We start from the raw sequence: 21005 nt of genomic DNA, 5'->3' as shown, positions 1-21005 counted from the left end.
CTACACTATAGAACTGTAAAGGCTACTGGTACCATTCACTACAGTACTGTAAAGGCTACTGGTACCATTCACTACACTATAGAACTGTAAAGGCTACTGGTACCATTCACTACACTATAGAACTGTAAAGGCTACTGGTACCATTCACTACACTATAGAACTGTAAAGGCTACTGGTACCATTCACTACACTATAGAACTGTAAAGGCTACTGGTACCATTCACTACACTACAGTACTGTAAAGACTACTGGTACCATTCACTACACTACAGTACTGTAAAGGCTACTGGTACCATTCACTACACTATAGAACTGTAAAGACTACTGGTACCATTCACTACACTATAGTTCTGTAAAGGCTACTGGTACCATTCACTACACTATAGAACTGTAAAGGCTACTGGTACCATTCACTACACTATAGAACTGTAAAGGCTACTGGTACCATTCACTACACTATAGAACTGTAAAGGCTACTGGTACCATTCACTACACTATAGTTCTGTAAAGGCTACTGGTACCATTCACTACACTATAGAACTGTAAAGACTACTGGTACCATTCACTACACTATAGAACTGTAAAGGCTACTGGTACCATTCACTACACTATAGTTCTGTAAAGGCTACTGGTACCATTCACTACACTATAGAACTGTAAAGGCTACTGGTACCATTCACTACACTATGGTACTGTATCTGCTACTGGTACCATTCACTACACTATAGAACTGTAAAGGCTACTGGTACCATTCACTACACTATAGAACTGTAAAGGCTACTGGTACCATTCACTACACTATGGTACTGTATCTGCTACTGGTACCATTCAATACACTATGGTACTGTAAAGCCTACTGGTACCATTCACTACACTATAGAACTGTAAAGGCTACTGGTACCATTCACTACACTATGGTACTGTATCTGCTACTGGTACCATTCAATACACTATGGTACTGTAAAGCCTACTGGTACCATTCACTACACTATAGAACTGTAAAGGCTACTGGTACCATTCACTACACTACAGTACTGTATCTGCTACTGGTACCATTCACTTCACTATAGAACTGTAAAGGCTACTGGTACCATTCACTACAGTACTGTAAAGGCTACTGGTACCATTCACTACACTATGGTACTGTATCTGCTACTGGTACCATTCCAGACATCTGCAGACGAGAGAGAGGGGGAAAGGGTTATAAAGAGAAGAAATAGAAAAAGAGAGAGAAATATGTTTAAAAAGAGAGAGGGATCAATGGGGTGAGAGAAAAAAGAGAGAGGGAGAAAGACAAAGAGTGAGCAAGAAAGACAGAAATGCCTGCGCTTTCAGCACAGCTGCAGAGAAGACAAAAAAGTGGGAGGGGATGTGAGATTCTGTCGTTTGATTAAAAACCCTCGACATTTGACATCACAGAAACCGCGGCGGGATTAATGCCTTGTGAACGCATGAATGTCCACAGCTTAGCGCTGCAAGCTAGAGAAACACTCTTATTACACCTCTCTCACACACACACTTTCTACACAGAGCAGGACAAGTCAAGGTTAATCTGGTGCACACATGCAGAATAATTCTGTCTGAGAGGAGAGGAGAGGAGGGTAGAGGAGAGGAGGGTAGAGGAGAGGAGAGGAGGGTAGAGGAGAGGAGAGGAGAGGAGAGGAGGGGAGAGGAGAGGATACTCTACCTCCAATGTGTGCGTTGTATGCAATTCCCACAATGCAGTGGGAGTTATTGGCCACAGCTGCAACCTCACCGGCACACCGCGTCCCATGTCTGGAGAGAAAAAGAGGAGAGGGGGAGCGAGAGGAGAGAAGGAGAGGAGAGAGGGAGAGGAGAGATGGAGCAAGAAAAGGAACGTTTTTCATCAGTATGGCTAGTATTAGCCCAGGAGAACTACATGATGGAATGCTGTCATGCAGAAACTCATACCAATGTAAATTAATGTTATCTTATGGTAGTGCTGGCACATGTACCTTATCTAAATTGGCTGCAATCAAATAAATCATATTTATAAAGCAGTTGTCACTAAGTGCTTTTACAGTAACAGTGCCTAGACCCCAAATAAAAATAAAAAGCAGAAGCACAGGGAAAAATTCCCTAGAAGGAAGAAACTTTACTACACTCTTAGAAAAAAAGGTGTTATCTAAAACCTAAAAGGATTCTTTGGCTGTCCCCATAAGAGAACCCTTTGAAGAACCCTTTTTGGTTCCAGGTTTCATGTAAAAACCCTTTCCACAGAGGGTTCTACATGGAACCCAAAAGGGTTCTCCAATGGGAACATCCAAAGAACCCTTTTGGAACCGTTTTTTCTAATAGTGTACCAGGAACCAGGCTCAGAAGGGTCCGTCCTCTTCTAGGCTGTCCAGGGTAATACCGTCACTAAACATAAGGACTAGTAAAGGACTGAAAAGAGTTGAAGGTCTATACTAAGCATTTCATCTCCCACTCTTCATTTACATATCACACAAATAGAAGGGATCAGTCCACCTCTGGAATGAAGTAAAGGTTATCCTCTGTTCACAGGCTCAGCAGGTGGTGGAGGAGTGAATATTCAACACCTGACACTCTTCCTCATTCCCTTCTTCTCTCTCTCGCTCTCTCTCTCTCCTTCCCTACGCTCTTTATCACAGCATGTTAACACACCTGATAGGAGCCTACAGCCCCAAGGGACCGACGGCTACTGGATAATGACTGTTTCACCAGCGAGAGACATGAAAAACATTACAAAAAGAACCTCGTACTTCACCTCTTCACAAAAACAAACCAGACTCACCAAATAAATGTTTTAAAGAGAAATTAGATGAGAAAATATTGAGAGGAAAAAAAGATTGAGAAGAGAAAAGATGAGATGAGAAAATGTTGTGAAGTTTTAAGTAAGGAAGTGACAAAGACGTTATCGTACTGAATACAGAGATCTACTGAAACTGTAAAGGTTGAATTTCAGCCTTCAACTGAGATGTGGAATTAGTGAGAGCGTGATGGAGAGAAACAGATAAAGAGAAAAGAACTACAAGGGGTGTTGTTCCAGTCCTTTCTCCCGAGAAAGCGAGATCCGAGGTGAGTACGTGGACCAGTACGCTGTTCACTCCTCTGCCGTGCAGCTGGTCGCCTTGTTTGAAAATTAATGTGTGGCCAAACATGGTGGAATATAAAACATGGTGGAATATAAAACATGGTGGAATATAAAACATGGTGGAATATAAAACATGGTGTCACATCGCCTCCTGTTAGGCCACGCAGTAATGAGTTTAAGAGGAGAGAGCGCCTGTATACCAATGCACACACACACACACAAACACACACATGCACGCACACACTAATCTCACCCCAGTCCAGGTGCATCCAGTGAACTCGTCTCACCAAGGCTGGGTGCATCCAGTGAACTCATCTCACCAAGGCTGGGTGCATCCAGTGAACTCATCTCACCAAGGCTGGGTACATCCAGTGAACTCATCTCACCAAGGCTGGGTGCATCTAGTGAACTCATCTCACCAAGGCTGGGTGCATCCAGTGAACTAATCTCACCAAGGCTGGGTGCATCCAGTGAACTCATCTCACCAAGGCTGGGTGCATCCAGTGAACTAATCTCACCAAGGCTGGGTGCAGCCAGTGAACTCATCTCACCAAGGCTGGGTGCATCCAGTGAACTCATCTCACCAAGGCTGGGTGCATCCAGTGAACTCATCTCACCAAGGCTGGGTGCATCCAGTGAACTCATCTCACCAAGGCTGGGTGACAGAGAAACAACCTGAATGGCTTTCTCTTTAATAGTTGTTTCCCCTCTCCCCCTGATCCCAATTACGTGTCCCTCTACAGCCAGGGGTGAATTACACCACCCAGAGAGAGAGAGAGATTAAGGAGGAGAAAATGAATAAAGACCTTTTGGGTTTGTTTGCTTGTCAACAAGACTCCAGATTAATTTGATTGCTTGGTGAAGTTTGTGTTGTGACAGAAATGCCTTCAGTGCAGCAATAAGAAACACGATGATAGCAACTGAATACACAACAGGATATGATGAGTGACTAGTCTGTCTGGTCTGGAATCAGTTTCTAACCAGAGATGAGACGTTTGTCTAACTGAATACACAACAGGATATGATGAGGGACTAGTCTGTCTGGTCTGGAGTCAGTTTCTAACCAGAGATGAGACGTTTGTCTAACTGAATACACAACAGGATATGATGAGTGATTAGTCTGTCTGGTCTGGAATCAGTTTCTATCCAGAAATGAGGCATTTGTGTAACTGAATAAGTATAACTCTCAAACTGAATACGTATAATAGAAAAAAGTATGTCAAACTATTTCATAGCAAGCTGCTCAAATCGTCACCAATGGAATGTTGGACGTTCCAGTGGGACAAGTATGATAAAAACAACACGAGGTTCAATGACAAATAAAAGAGTGGTACACTGCGGCTGGGGGACATTTCAAAGCCGTCACATTTTCCTGTCACATTTCAAAGTTGTCTTTGTGTCCTCTTTATATTCATTAGCCAGCCTGTAGACCTCAGACAGAGAGAGAGAGAGAGAGAGAGAGCGAGAGAGAGAGAGAGAGAGAGGCAGCATATGAACACCCAGCCACATCCACCAGAGATGAAAGTCAAAGTGTTTCATTAAAGTACCATATTAATAAGGATGTACATTAAAACAGTGCATGAGTCATTTAGGTTACATCAGAAGCGTGGTGTGGGGAAGTGGACCCTCCTGTCAATAGCCCAAGGGATGGGTTGATGGAGAGATGGAGGGATGGAGGAAAAAAGCGATAAAGGTACATAGTAAAGGTACATTGGGATGGATGGAAGGAAATATGGAGGAATGGAAGCATGGAGGAATGGAGGTATGTGGTGATGGGGAACGGGGAATAGAAAGGGGTGCAAGTAATGGAGGGGTGAGCAGAAAGAGCGAATGGAAGGATGGATAAGGAGAGGGGAAGAGGGAATAGAGAGATGATGGATAAAGGGACAGGGGAATAAATACATGAGGAATAGAAGGATGGATGGATAGGTGAAGGGATAAAGTGATGACGTAGAAGGATGGAGAGATGGAGGGAATAAATGAAGGATAGAGGGATAGGATAGGGACTGAGGGATGTTTGCTCTCACTTGTTCTCGTTGCTAGAATCATAACGAGGAGTTGGATCATGGTCGTTCCCGTTGACATCATAACTCGCCAGCTGGTCCTGGAGAGAGATGGAGAGACAGAGACAGAGGGACAGAGAGACAGAGAAAGAGATAGAGAGAGAAAGAAGAGAGAGAACATAAAAAGAGCAACAGAGAGAGAGATAGAAGGAGAAAACAAAGCAGGTCTTGCTCACTAAAGGACATAAAACAGAAAAGGAAATATATTGCCATGGTTTTTCCACATTTCAGTCATATCTCACCTCGTGCACTATTAGAGAACCAGTGACAGATTGGAACCAACACCGGCCATAACTTAGAGACGTAATCCAATGTGTCAGGCACAGAAATGAAATTTCTCCGACAAAGGTGGTGTGTTGTTATGGCCTCAACAAATACTAGCAGTGTGGGTGTGTTGTTTTTGTAGACGTACCCTTTTCACACAATCGTGCCAAACCAAACTGTTCTGGCCCGGGTATTTTCTTTTCACATTGTCCTTTCCAGCAACTAAGGTGGTGGTGGTGGACGTTATGTTATTATCTGTGATATATTCTGTTCAATTGTTTATTCATATCCATTAGGGATGGGCACTGATATCAGTTGCAATTTTTCATTTGACAGCGATATCATTTTGGAATTTATAAACACTTTACTTTACTGTAGCCCTTTCAAAACATGAACATCAATCACCATTCAGTTCCCACTGGACAAAACATAACCCAAATCACAACCCAAAACACAACCCAAAACATAACCCAAAACACAACCCAAACAAAATGCAAATGCATCCAATGAGTCACAAGCTTGATATAGTCATTGTGTGCTAGGAATATGGGAACAAAACGTTTGACCATGTGAAGAGACCCCAATAGTATACTTACATAGTTCTGTGCCAGGTCAGGGTGGTTCCTCTCGATGCCGTCATCCAGGATGGTGACCACCACATTCTTGCCCGTGTAGCCTCTCTGCCACGCTGCCAGAATGTTCATCTCTGACCGACAGCGATTGTTCTTGTCCGTACAGTGCTGAGGAAGAGGACCACAGAGGACACATACAATGTTAATAGGAAACAGAGGAGTGGTCAGACTGGGGTCCTATGTTAATCAGTACGTATATCTGTCATGTCAACCGATGTGTCACTGACAACCTTAAAAATGGAAAATCTTTATTCAACAGCAAAGGCTTGGTTGTCCTTGAGTTTGTCATTTTTTAATCCTTGCATCCCACCATCTAATTTCAATGTGAGGACATTGATGAGCAATTCTTGTTCCCCTCAGATGAGTGAAACTGTCTGGCAGGATACTGGGGTCGTGTTAAATAGGTACAAAAGGTTTTAAAATTAATCTGGGAGGTACTACCAGATATTGTTCAATAGGAACACTGATTTTCATTTTCTGTTGCAAAACGTTTTGATAAGGTGCGCCCTTCTGAACTCACCCAGCATTAGGGTGATGTGAGACAAACATGACCCTGAGTATAAATTCTCCATCCATTATCGTCTCTCTATATGTTATATCACCCAACCCCCTCCAACAGATCTGGGTTCACATATGTGTTTTCTTTCAAATACTTTAGCAGCGCTTGATTTAGCGTGTCTGGCACAATGGAACAGAATAGTCCGAAAAGTGTAAACCCTGCCCATCTGGCATTCCAGGCAGGCTTAATCTATCAAATGCTCAAAGTATTTGAGAGAACCAGTTCTGGATCCAAACTCAGTATGACAACACAGCACTTCCCCTACATTTACCCAGCCCACGTTTCTTAAAGAGTATTAGGATTCTGCCCCTTGACTCCTATTTTTAGTATGCATGTTAAACACTCGCACCAACAGACTCTGGCATGAGATATAGGATAAAGAGATATACAACGTAAGCTCTGTGGGAGAGAAACCATTATAGGCCATCTGTCTGTTTAAAAATGTCTTCTCCCACAGAATGCCAAAGCGGAGGCCCATCCCCAGCATAAACAACAGTTACATTCCTGCCATGTAGTGCATTCAGGTAGTGAATCATTTTACCCACATCCATCGCCTCTATAGCATCTAATCCATCCTAACCCCAGATTTACCCTGAGCCCTGAGAAGTTTGGACACTTCTCCCGAGTAGACAACAGAACTGCAGGCTCTGGACAATTTCACACTTGAGTTCCTACCCAAAGCTCTTATCGTCAACCTGGTTTAATTACTAAAAGACGCCCGGACCGTAGCCGCAGAGATGCATTAGCTTAAGGCAGTTTGTATTAGACTCGTGTGGTGACAAAAACATGTTCAGGGAATAGTGGTGCACCTTAAACAGGGGGATCGATGGTGTCAAGGGGAAGTGAGGGCACTTGTTGGGGCCCGTCCAAAATGGCACTCCATTCCCTAGATAATGCACTACTTTTGACCAGGGCCGATTAAAGGTTTCCATTTCGTTCCCTAATGAATATGACCCTGATTTTCATTTCAGCTAATTATTTATTCCTTGATTCAATTATTTCAAGTACTACTACATATATGACTCCAGTGAGGATAGATGGTAGATATGTAGTGTACTTACAATATACCACATGTTGGACCATTTGGGGTCGTTGAAGTGGACGAAGTTGGGGTCAGGGCTTCGGGTGTCGCTTTTGATGTATCTCTTTACTCTCTGCTTCACTAGCTGCTGTTGAACCCAGTCAACCTAGAAAGACATCACACACACACGCGTGCACACACGCACAGTAGAGAGACCACAGGGACATTGTGGCTTGCTTAAGCGACTCCCAAGGATGGATATGGGAATGGAAATCACTGGTGAAGTTTTACACACATTAACAAACAAACACATGTTTGTCGATTTGCAAATTGGAATGAATGACTATGTATCTGTCCCAAATGGCACCCTGTTCACTATGTAGTGCACTACTTTTAACCAAGGCACATAGGGCTCTTGTCAAAAGTATTGCACTACATAGGAAACAGGGGGCATTTGGGAGCCATCCTATCTTTTCTTAATCCATGTGATAAACACATTCAAATGCAAATTCACAAAGCACCTTGCATACGTACACACTGCGTTTACGTGCAGTGCAGTCCCAATTCAAAGACGTGTTTTAATTGCATGTGGTGTCTGCATGCTCCGATTCAGTGCATGCCTTCATAGCAGTCTCAAACCATTGCATATTAGGAGTTAATTGTACACAATGGGCCCGTTTCCCAGACACAGATTAAGCCTGGCCATAGACTTAAAAGTATGCTCAATGGAGAATATCAATTGAAATAGCTTTAAAGTCCAGGACTAGGTTTACTTTGTGTCCGGGAAACCTGTCCTATCTTATTAACTACTGTATATAGCCTACTGTAGTAGGTCTGACCAGTGGTTGTGGTGAGAGGCCCAGAAACCATATAGATGCCGTGTTTAGAGTTCTCTTCTTGATAAATTATGTTGTGACAGTGGTTGGTGGTTGGTGGTGAAATCATACAGGCTGGGGGGGGGCAGCAAATCAGAGGCCTGACAGAGGTAAAATTGGTTTCTAGGCATCAGCCCCAACCTTTCATTTAAACACACAGGGCTTAGAGCGTGATATGATCAGGATGAGCTCTGTCGAGGAGCTCCAGACTTTGGGCTTTGGCTTTTATTACTCTTGAGATCCTGCCTGTCTGAGTGAGATAATCTCAGGGAGAAGTCCAGAGGAGAGGCTCCCCAAACAGCTGCACTTTTATTCTTAAAGCTGCCTGTAGGCTAGAAGTGGAGGGTGGAAGGAGGCCTCCAGTAATACCTGATGGGCCTGATGTGATACGGGTGATGGGTACATGTATCTATGTATCTATCCAAGTGTATCTGTCTTGAGGTTCTGATAGGATTTTGATTGGATTGCCTTCTCTTGTTCCCTGATAGTGTGTGTGTGTGTGTGTGTGTGTGTGTGTGTGTGTGTGTGTGTGTGTGTGTGTGTGTGTGTGTGTGTGTGTGTGTGTGTGTGTGTGTGTGTGTGTGTGTGTGTGTGTGTTTGTGTACGTCTCTCTGCTTATGTTTCATCCAGACAGAGTAAATGAAGAGATCTGGGCATGCAGAGAGAGAGAGAGAGAGACACTTGAGTGGATAAATGGTCTGTCAACTATCACTATGTTAGGTATGTTAAAGACCCAACTCTGTGTGCAGGCTGCGTCTGTAAAACAGCTGGGCTGAAGTGGTCGGAAGAACAGAGGTACAACACTTTCTGGCGACAAATGGGATTTTAACCCCTAAACATTACAGTATCCGTAACACTAGTTCAACCCTTGATCCTAATCTTAGAAGATGGAATCTGCATTAGGGGAAACAGCGCCTCTGAGCACTTTGTTATTAGTTCTGTTTTGTGGACTAAACAGAGGTGAGGTGTGTTGATCAGTGGTCAACACTAAAAACACCAATACATATTGTGCTGTTCTACTGCCCCTGAATGATGGTACTTCTTTGTTGTTGTAACACGCGAAACCGATGTGGCACTTTCACCATTAAGGATTCCAACTTTAAAGGGAAATTCCACTTCAAATATGAAGTTTTGCTCTTTACCGTTAAATATTTCATCTGTCTGCCACATTTCTAACCCAGAGACATTAGTCAAAATCTGTAGCAGAGCAGATGATGTCACAGGCTTGCATTCCCCAGTAGGCTCCTGCTACAGAAGCAAATATCAACAGCTGTGTCAGTGAATCAACTACAGCCAAGCGGAAAATCATGTACATTTGAATTTCGAGGGAACTATCCCTAAGCTCATGTACTTGCTCATCTTTTGTGACTAACATTATACTGTTGTGACTATGTATTTGCCAGTGGATGCTGGTGGGAGTAGCTATAGGAGGACAACCTCATTGTAATAATTGGAACAGAGTCAAACACATGGTTTCAATATTTAAATTTAAGTCATTTAGCAGATGCTCTTATCCAGAGCGACTTACAGTAGTCATTGCATACATTTCATACTTTTTTTCTTTTTTTCTCCGTACTGGTCGCTCATGGGAATCGAACCCACAACCATGGTGTTGCAAACACCATGCTCTACCAACTGAGCCACACGGGACTACATATGTTTGATGTGTGTGATACCGTTGCATTGATTCCTCCTATAGCTCCTCCCACCAGCCTCCTCTGGTACTTGCTCATCTGTTGCTCCCTGGTTGCTGTTGGTGATAACAGACCCTGGCCGTGACCCCGCTCTCCGAAGGTGTCTCAGGGGGAGTTAGGATATGCAAAAAACACATTTCCAATTCACACATGCATATTACTAGACCAGTACATGTGTGAAATAGGAGAAATATAAGAAACCACCAAAGTATTATTCCTACCATTTATCCTTTCTAGCATTCACCTTAGAAGTGAATCATAACTGTTCACTAAGTAATGTATTGATGTCTAAGCGAGACTATGGGCTCTATTTTAACAAACCTAACACAATGGTAAATCTAAGAGCAAGTGGTAGCGTTATAGGTTCAGACGTGTGTCCGAAATATTTTGGCAATTTTCACTATTACAATTATCCGTGGACTTGCTGGCTTTGGCGGGAAAGGGCTGGGTTTTGATGAATAAACAAGTTGTGGGTGTGTCAAGGCTTGGCCAATCAGAATGTGCTCCATGGCTAAACGTGTGGTTGCTTCAAGTTGTGTATTTAAGGTATTTTATGTATTGCCTTGGAATCAACTCCAATGCCAATGGTAGTCCGTTATAGTTTGTTAAATGGCTTACAGATACGAAATAACAACATGTACACCTATCTATTCCATCTTTGCTAAATAGGTTAACTTGAACCCATTTGCAGTCCACATTGTTCTAAGTAATTGCATGGCTTCAATAGAATTCACACTGATATAGGGACTAGGTCTACAGTAAATTGCATTATGGCTGAGCATGGACATGCAAAACATTGTCAATAAGCAAGATTAAATTCATTATTGATAAGGCCTAAAAAGAGAATGAAACAACAAAACAACTTGTTTTAAATAGGCTATGTCACACTTACAGGCACCATCATTTCTTCCCTTGGACATATAATATTAAAACAACACAGACTATGGAGGGTTTTACACACATCCAAAACGTGACCTGCATGCTAAAATAACGTGGGCCTGTCTACAATGCACAGATAAAAAGGGAATGTCAGCTCACTGTTTAACTCCTCTCAAACTTTACATTTTAATAAAGCTTTGGTGATTAAGATTTATTTCCAAGCGGTCTCAGGAGCCAAACCCTTTATCGACAGTCTTGACTACTTTGCGATTGATTTGGGCAGAAAAAAAGCCTTAATTGAGAGGAGGCAATGCTTGGTTTTTAAGCAAATAAAACGAAATGGGGAAAAAACACACATTTTTTATGTTTCTAAATAGGAAGTATTCAGACTCCAAAAGCACATCAGGCTACTCTTGTTCCATGTTCATATGGGCAGTGTGCGGCACGGCTGGATAGGCTGTGTTTCTGCTGTCAATATTCATGTCATAACCAAACCAGCTTTTCGTTGGTCTTAAATATCCCTACCAGTACTGCCTGAAATTAGCACTTTGGATCATGTTTTTAAGGACACGCCTCAAATATTTCCAGCCCCTCCCATCTGAGCGCAAGTGTGCTGATGTTTGACAGGTAAATTACCGAACCTGGTGTTAGGGCTGGAAAATGCAAATGCACCAGTTTTCACATGACGAAATTGCAAACTAAAATGCGTTTGACACTAGCGCCGCCTTAATGCCAGACGAAAATAGACCACTATGTGAAAATTCTAGGTTAGGATTCACACTGAGTAACTACCAAGCAGACGTCTCACCTTCGGGTCCATCTGGATGAAGGAGTGAGCGCCCCTAGTGGAGAAAGCTGCTCTGCGCACCACTCTGCTGTGGTGGAAATGGTAATGGTCCTCCAGACTCCCGATCTGGACAGCAACAACATGAAAACAAACAGTAGGGTTGTAGCGAGAAGAAGAAGAAGAAAAAGAAGAAAATACACTGCAAATACACGGCAATCTTTACAGTATACATAAAAATGATCGTTGTGGGCAGCAGACAGGGTAATGCCAGATTAAATCTGCATTCTACAGTAAAGTGAGATATTGAGCATGCAGTGAAGTGATCAAGAACACATATAATTGTATTGTATGTTACTGTCTGTACATCAATGCAAATCGATATACAGCACATGATATTGGTTAACTTGGAATATGGTGCCTAAAACCAAACAACCTACATTGTTTTGAGAAAGAACATGTTTGCACCGGTATCCAACAATGTGAAGTTTGTGAACACATACAGATGTAGGATCTTAATGTTAGCCAGTTTGCTACAGCAGGAAAATAATCATTGCAGCAACAGGACATGTTAATTATTATGTGGATTATAATTCATGGACATTTTTGTAGAGGGTTGATACAATTTTTGTAAGGGAAAATCGAGTCTGAATTTTCAAAGTGGAAATTACAAACTTCAGAAGCCTTTTTAAACCTCAAATAAACAATGTTTTTTCTCCTACAACATGGTGATCAAATTAAGATCCTACATTTGTACAGAGGGACTTTTTCTGCAAATGTTGCTTACTCAGAGGAAAATAACAATTTCAAATCCAAAGCAGGTGAAGTAATAAATAGGGAAAAAAAACTTTGCACCAAAAATGCGGGCAGGATTCCCAGAGCACTTGTGCACTTCTGGCACTGAGCCGCGTTATTATCTGAACCAGGACTTCTTCAACACTCTCTCTCTCTCGCTCTCTCTCAACCTTTCGCTACCTCCCTTCACCTCTTTCCCTCTGTCTTGTTCTCACTCATTTGTCCTTTCACCCTCTTTCTCTCTCTGTCTCTTGCTCTATATGTCTCCCCCACTCATTTCAACTCTCTCTTTCCCTCTTTCACTCACTCTGTCGTTCTCACTCCATTTCTCCCCTCTTTCACTCACTCTGTCGTTCTCACTCCATTTCTCCCCTCTTTCACTCACTCTGTCGTTCTCACTCCATTTCTCCCCTCTTTCTCACCCTCTGCCTTTCCCTCTCCATCTCCATCCAAGGCTGTCAGTTCTTAGGAATTTAGAATGATTGCTTAGATATCAAGCTGAGTGTACACAGACGCTGCAGATATAAAATGTCACAACATAAAAGGTCAAAGGTCCATTGAATAAACTTTCATTTCAGATATCACACTTCTCTGAATCATGCAAACACAGTGTACATCCTTATACCCTGAATAAATGTATCATACTGTTAGGCTACAGTAGTTATGTGGGCTACGTCCTTACTCCTAAATGACTTGTTATCCTCAGATTCATGTCAATAATCTATAGAATATCTACTGCTTTCTTTTTATTGTAAGAAACTCAGCTCCCCCATCCACAAGCGTGTCATCTTCACAGTCTGCATGAATTCTCCAAGAGTATCTATCACCTGTCAATACATTGAAATGAAGATCCGTTAGGAAGTTCCATAGGGGGTGAATCCCAATGGGAGACAGACTAAAATGTCAACACCACATGATCATTTATTGCAGTTTATAGCATGTGGCCAACTTCAATAAAAAGGCTGCAACAGAAGCCATGCTGTGGTGCACTCCTCTTCCAAATCATCTGGATAATCAATGCATTACCCCCTGGGGAGGATTGTAAAGGCTATTATGGCTAGAACAAGAGCAGAACAAATCCACTATTATAATTAAGTAAACCCATTCCAGTCATATATAACATCCTTAAAGTGAAAACATCAATGGTGTACCAAGTTGGAATGTAGTCCTTTTCGAATTTGGGAAATGAAAATGACCCAATATTACGGAATTTGGGCACTTTCTTTTTTGGCACAGTGCCATTTCCAGTGTTGATCATCGTGCACAAGCCTACTGTAGTCTACAACACATTGTATAATTACAGCGTCATGTTTAGTCTCGTTGTATGTGGACAGTGCAACGTGACCATTGCCCATAAGTCAACGGCCTGAACAGAATGTACTTCAGTGGCGCTGGTGCGTTTGTGTTGAAAACTGAAAATCGCTCTGGAACTCGGAAAGCTGTACATTTGGCGCAGGGGTTCAGGTGCTTGCCAGACACGGATAATAATCGCACACGTCACTTTTCTTTGATTCCTCTATGAATGTCTCTGCATTAAGATCGACAAAAAGCCAGCCTACTGTATCGAAGTTCAGCAGCTGAACTCGACAAAACATTAGACTATTGATCCGCAAAGCAGAAAGAGTGAATCATAACAGGTCAGGCTGCACAAAATAAAAACACGGTAATGGTCTTACCTGTCCATAATTATTATAACCATATTTAGCAGCAAGCTTATCCGCTTCTTCTTGTCCCCCTGCAATACGCACTGCCCAGTGATTTGTATAAACGTTCCGAGGGGCCAGCGACTGACATATTTCTAAAGTTGAAAATATGAAAATAAAAAATAAACACATTTTGGTGTCCGAAACTTGTCCTACAACATCAGCTCTAGAATAAGGGATAAAACACATATCTACAAATATAACACGCATGGACGCTCAAATTAGTCAATCGTCAATCCAACTCCATCAGAAAAGGCATGCTGTTTGTCATAAATCCATCATGTCCGAGTGAAATTTACAGCCGGGTTGACTGATATTTCATTCCGTAAAAAGTTGAAAATATGAACCTCAGGCGCCAAGCCTTATCCCGCGCTAGCGCTCCTCTATATGTACGCGCAGCCACCAATAGCGAATGCCATTCATGCGTAGCCTATAGCAGCGGAACACACTGGTAAAGAGCCCGTCTGTGCGAACATCAAAGCCTCACTCATAGGGGATCGGTAGTAGCCCACGCCTCTCCAACCTGCGCTATAATAGGAGCACGTCGCTCGGGAAGAGTCAATGCGCTACTGAACAATGGATTTGAATGAAAAATAGCTCATAAAACAATTATTGCAGCCAGATTTTTGGGGGGATATTTACAATGCTGATATGAGAATAGTCATTATTAACATCTTTACCAAGGCCATGTGTTCTCACTCTGTAGTTATCATAGAAGACCAGAACATTTCCATTCCCAAACCTCTGAGGGTGAATCCTCCCTGCGTCCCAAATGGCACCCTATTCTCTACATAGGGCTCTACTTTGACCAAATATACATGCACTATATTGGGAATAGGATGCCATTTGGGATTTAGGATGCAGTCATCCTAAATGAATCACAATATTTGTTGCTGATTGCCACTAACTGTTCTGGCTTTGACTGAATCTGAATGCTGTTAAGGTTCTGTTGTGACCAAACTTGGACCTGTACTGAATGTCCCCTTATGGTACCGAGGTAAACGTCATGTTTTAATGTTCTTAGAACATTCTAAGAATGTCAGTGGGATAACGTCTCGCTGAAACCCTAAAAGGGACCTAATAGGAACATTGTCGAATGTCCTTTGGACGTTCCCTGTTTGCTGGGGGGGGTACTTTACTAACTATGTGGCAATAGAAAATCTCACTATGTACGCTAAATGTATCGTGAGACCCCATTGCACAGGTACTGTAGATCTATTAGAGATAAATCCTCCAAGAGGCCAGAGCTTCAGCAACAGGGACTTCTCCGGGGCTAAACCCAAACTCTGGAACTCCCTCCCTCCAGCCATCCGTGAGTCTATCACTATTTTTCAGTCCCCACTTCACCATGCCCCCCCTAACCCCCCTAAGATGATGCTGTTGATTATTGTTTAAAACTTTAACAGTGATGGACCAGGTGTGCTTGTCATAACAGGCCTGTCAACATCACATGTTCACTTTTTTATGTGACATTCAGACTTTTTAAGTGTTTTGATTGTTCCTCACTGTGCCTGTAGACCACAAACATCACATGTGGAAGCATAGATGATCCCTCCCACTTATGAAGAGGAAGTTGAGGTTTGTCACATGCCTCACCATTACTCTTTTACAGTGTGTACAGAATATTAGACATACAGTAAAAAACTGTTGCTGTGGTCATTTCCATTCTTGATTCACAACAGGAAAATTCAGCATTGGGTTCTGTTTTATTGGGTGTCTATAAACAGATTCCGTTTATAAGCTGATGGTGATTGTTCTGGTGGGTGAGACTGGAGCAGGGAAGAGGGCAACTGGAAACACCCTCCTGGGGAGAGAGGCATTTCAAGTGTATTTCTCTACAGAGTCTGTGACCACAGTGTCAGAAACATAGTGGAGAGGCGGATGAGAAGGAGGTTCATGTGACCGACACCGTGGGGCTCTGATACACCTCAGTCATTAAAGGAAATGAAAAGTGACATAGGAAATTGGATCAAATTGTCAGTCCCAGAACCCCATGCGTTTCTTCTGGTGATTGGCGTTGGGAAACACACAGCGGAGATACTGGATGCAGTGAAGTGGATCCAGAAGAACTTTGGAAAAGAGGCCTCACACTACACTATAGTAATATTCACTAGAGCGGATCAGCTGGAAGGAAAACCAGTGGAGGTGTTTCTTTAAGAGGGCAAGGAGCCTCTGACTCTCCTTTAGATGGTGATGATAGATCTCATGTCATTAATAATAAAACCAGAGATGGCCAGACTCAGGTGACAGAGCTGCTAAGGAAGAAAGAGGAGAGGAATGGACGACAGCACTACACCAATAAGTCGGGTCTATTTTGTGTGATTTATATATTTTTTGTACATAATGTTTCCACCATCATTTCCTATGACTCATTGTGTATTTGTTATTGTTACTACATGTTATTACTTTGCTATTATTTATATCTCTCTGCATTGTTGGGAAGGGCACGTAAGGAAGCATTTCACTGTTAGTCTACACCTGTTGTTTACAAGGCATGTACATTTTACCGATCTCTTATCCAGAGCAACTAAGTTTAAGTTTTTATTTATTTATTTAACCAGGTAGGCTAGTTGAGAACAAGTTCTCATTTACAACTGCGACCTGGCCAAGATAAAGCAAAGCAGTGTGACACAGACAACAACACAAGAGCACATTGATAGATTTTCACCTAGTTAGTTCAGGATTCAAACCAGCAACCTTTCAGTTACTGGCCCAATATGCTTAACCACTAGGCTACCTGATGAATACAATCTGATTTGATGTACCAGGAGGCTCAAAGAAAGACCCGAGAGGATGAGATTAAAGAAAGTGGCTGTAAAAATGTCTGTAGTCGCTGCAGTGGGAGCAGGCACGAGTGGCTTGTGCCTTGGCACCTGCAGAAATACTAGCAGGAGGACATGTCACAGCAGGAGTAGTGGAAGGAGCTGGTATCCTAATGGCTAGTTATAGCCATACATAAGAACTTTTTCAAAAGAACTGGGTGTGGAATGCAGAAAGCTGAAACTCCAGTAAAAGTTTACATCCTCAATGAAATGTTATATCTCCAACAGCAGGAGCCCAAAAAGGCAACTTCTTGAAATCCACTTATAGGGGTGGACCAATAGGCAGAAAGATGCTGTGAGAAAAGTGGAGGATGCCCTGGCAACCGGGGGGCTGCTGGTTTAAGATTCTATTCACTGCCATTGTGCCCTTGAGCAAGACACTTCACACCCAAAACAGCTCTAGGAGTGCTATACTCGGCTGACCCTGTTTCTCTCAACGTGTGTCCTCAGCAGAAGACAAAGGCAACAAGTCAAACAAATGGACAATATTGTATTCTGTTGACTTTGTGTTTTTTAAGTTAACATGTTATTTTCTACATTGTAATAACAAATCTAAATTGTTTTACGAAACAAGTGAAAAAAGTGAATTCACAGCAAACAAACCAAATCTATTTTGAGACATTTGAAGCGCGTATCATTTCATGTCATGCAATCACCTTGTTCTATGAGTATGTCCATTGATTACAGACAAATACAGAGACAGATGCCTCCAATCACTTTCCTCTCTCACACCTGATGTCACAGACTTTATCAAATATCAAGAGAATAAAACGTGTTTCCCTGTTTTTGTCAGAGTGGAAGCTGTAGCAATAGATTCACTTCCTGTGAATGTTTACGAAACCCTCCAGGAACTACGGACAATATACCTTCAACAATCATAAAGAATCAGGACTTTTATGAAGGACCAGTGGTCTCAGTTCCCAAGCTTCATGATATGGCTTTGAGTTCCTAACACAAACACAAGTGGTTTATAGGCTTCGGAAAGTAACGGTCACAACATAATGGTCTTTATCTATTTTGTTGATAATCCAAGAACATTATAGCAGCAAAACACTGAATAACCATGGAGATTTACAAGGGGAAAAATCCTAACATACTTGTGGATAAAGAGTTGAACCCTGAAAAGGGGAATACAACATTGTATTGCTAGGTGTGACATGTAACAGACTAAACATCACGCTGCAATGGTTTAACTTGTAGTATTATCCTCAGTGGAGGGTTCTGTAGGTATAAGGCTGGTGTGATCTAGGTTGTTCTCACTGCTGTACCAATAACGTCTGTGTGTGGGATGGGACTATAATTCTCAGGGGTACAACACTCATATACTAACCTAGTGAGACGGGAAAGACTGGGTCTAAGTCGTTGCTTTGGCCATTGGTTTAGAAATATGGCCATGTCTTTCGACCATGGCCTCTGGTGCATGGCGACAATACCTGAAACACGATGTGCTTATCTTGAGAAATGGGTGATATAAACATGCAAGGCACCGACCTGAACGGTTGTAAAAATCCTCTGGGTCAGAAATGGCGACAGAATCTGAAATAAACACGTCCGAAATGCATGTATACAAACATGTCCTTTGACAGTGACAGTAAAATGTTTATTAGCTTGTTTTCATATGTTTTGGATGGGATTTAGGGTCAGCGGTGTTATATGGGGTCAGCAATAGTCTGTTACAGTTTTTTACAATCCCTTTGGCACTCATTTCTGAACCTTGTGGTTCAAAACTCTAGACACAAAACTGAAAACGGTCATCACTTGTAACACAGGCTGTCCAATGTTCAAAATATTGCATTGCGCATTCATATCTTTAAAGAAACCTTGCACTTGCAGAATCATTGGTTCAAATAAATCATTTATCAGGAAATACCATAGGAACATTCATTTAGATCACCCACACACAAGATACCGATAGTTTCACTGTGTAGTTGTTCATTCAATCATTAAATATTGTAGTACAAAATATGTGATACATGTTTCATTATGGTACTACACATAAATACATCACTGTAAAAGGACTAGTAGAGAGAATACTACAGACACAGAGGAATCATTGAACAAAATCTGAAATTTATTGATGAAATACAATAAAATCACAACATAGGTTTCTTTGAATCAAAGCAAAAATAATTAGCTACAAAAAAGAAAAAACTACAGTAAAACATCAACTGCAGTGTTCCTCACCTGGCTTACTGTAAAAAGCAAAACAAAGGATTGATTACTGTACTTCTATATTTCCATCAACCCTGTCTTGTGGATTTGGCCATAGGTTCTCATCCACATCACAATGGATGTTTTCATTAGACAAACATCTTGGGAAGAATCTTCGGGCATGGCGAATCCAGGCCTGACACTGGTTGTCGTGGAAAATTGTCTTAAAAGTAACACTCTTACAAGAACTTGTAAATTCAATATAGACTTTAATACAAAGTATCAAAGCCGAGCTGGTCCGCGGAACAACTGACTTTCTCAGGCCCCAGCTCTGCTTTTATGCACATACAATACATAGGTCCATCCTTTATGTAAATGAAGAAAAACCCTTTGTGCTTTCTGCCACCATTATCTTTCAATCCTATGGATAACGCCCACATCTGAGGATAACGCCCATATCTGCTCTTATTTCTAACATAATGGTGGCCAAACTCTCCTCACATGGATATAAAAATAATGCATGCATCGCATGCTTAATCTTGGTTGTTTGTCCCGTTTTCCTTTCACGTGTGTTTCTTTCTAAGTGCACCAGGGCCATATGTACTTAACTTGTTATCTTCTCTCATGTACTTTTCTAAGTGTACCCAGGCCGTGTGTACTTAACATAGGTTCATTCACCTGACTGCACTTTGCCATGGCTCTGTAGTTAGGCTGCCTGGCCCTTACGTGGTCCCCAACGTCCTTGTTATCTTTACTTGGTTAGATATTAATCTCCTCTTCCCCTAGTTAATGTATCTATGTCTTTCCTTCCTTCAGCACATCTTCCTTTCTCCCACATGGTCTGCCGTGATGTCATTGCATGCGTCATCCATGGCCTGGAAAAGGGCGGCTTGTTCGTGAGGGCGCCTATCATATACCTTCCACCTCCATGTGGAGAAAAATTCCTCAATCGGGTTAAGGAAAGGAGAGTATGGGGGTAAGTACAGGGTGGTAAATTGTGGATGGGCCTGAAACCATGCTTGCACCATTTGAGCATGGTGGAACCTGACATTATCCCACACAATGACATAGGTCATGCCATCAGCTCTACAGACCTGATTTAGCTCATCAAGGAAGGTTACATTCGAACAGCGAATCATGTGGCTGCCTGCAACTCAATATATAGAGTATATAGAGTAGAGAGCTTTAGATGTTGTTCGACCAAACATTAGAACAGGCAAGGTGCGTAATCTAAGCAACTTTGACCCTTGGTATGATTGTTGATGCCACACATGGTGATTCCAGCATCTCAGAAACAGCTGCCCTCCTGGGATTTTTATGCACTACAGTCTCTAGACTTTACAGAGAATGGTGCGATAAACAAAACACATTCAGTGAGCGGCAGTTCTGTGGGCAAAAACAACTTGTTAATGAGAGAGGTCAGAGGACAATGTCCAGACTCATTCAAGCTAACAGAAAGGCCACACATGCTTAAATAACAGCTGTTTAAAACAGTGGTGTGCAGAAGGGCATCTCTTAATGTACAACACCGTGAATAATTCAGGCTGTGGTGGAGGCAAAAGGGTACACCTTCTAGATAGGTGTACCTAATAGAGTGGCCAGTGAGTGTACAGTAATGTCAAATCTGAAAACATGGTCTGGAAAAGGGGCACATGGGACCATAGAAACAGTGTCTGATAAAGAATGA

At 42.1% G+C, this 21005-nt stretch overlaps 1 protein-coding gene and 1 long non-coding RNA gene across 2 annotated transcripts in view; one reads left to right on the top strand and one right to left on the bottom strand.

Annotated features, from left to right (window-relative positions):
* Positions 1–14837, bottom strand: part of LOC115203406 (proprotein convertase subtilisin/kexin type 6) — a gene marked incomplete in the record, with an annotated part of 83914 nt that extends 69077 nt beyond the window's left edge. Inside the window, 6 exon segments of the mRNA XM_029768082.1 lie at positions 1688–1776; positions 5104–5180; positions 6000–6143; positions 7656–7781; positions 11872–11976; positions 14319–14837. Coding sequence (XP_029623942.1) covers positions 1688–1776; positions 5104–5180; positions 6000–6143; positions 7656–7781; positions 11872–11976; positions 14319–14555 — 778 coding nt within the window.
* A 597-nt stretch (positions 14838–15434) lies between these two features.
* LOC115203407 (uncharacterized) lies at positions 15435–20202 on the top strand. The gene is made up of 3 exons (XR_003880160.1): positions 15435–15657; positions 15863–15923; positions 20135–20202. It is a non-coding gene; the product is annotated as an uncharacterized LOC115203407 (long non-coding RNA).
* The last annotated feature ends 803 nt before the right edge of the window (positions 20203–21005 follow it).

The sequence above is a fragment of the Salmo trutta genome, chromosome 12 (assembly GCF_901001165.1).
Source record: "Salmo trutta chromosome 12, fSalTru1.1, whole genome shotgun sequence".
NCBI classification, from domain to species: domain Eukaryota; kingdom Metazoa; phylum Chordata; class Actinopteri; order Salmoniformes; family Salmonidae; genus Salmo; species Salmo trutta.
This window is presented reverse-complemented; position numbering and strand designations above follow the sequence as displayed.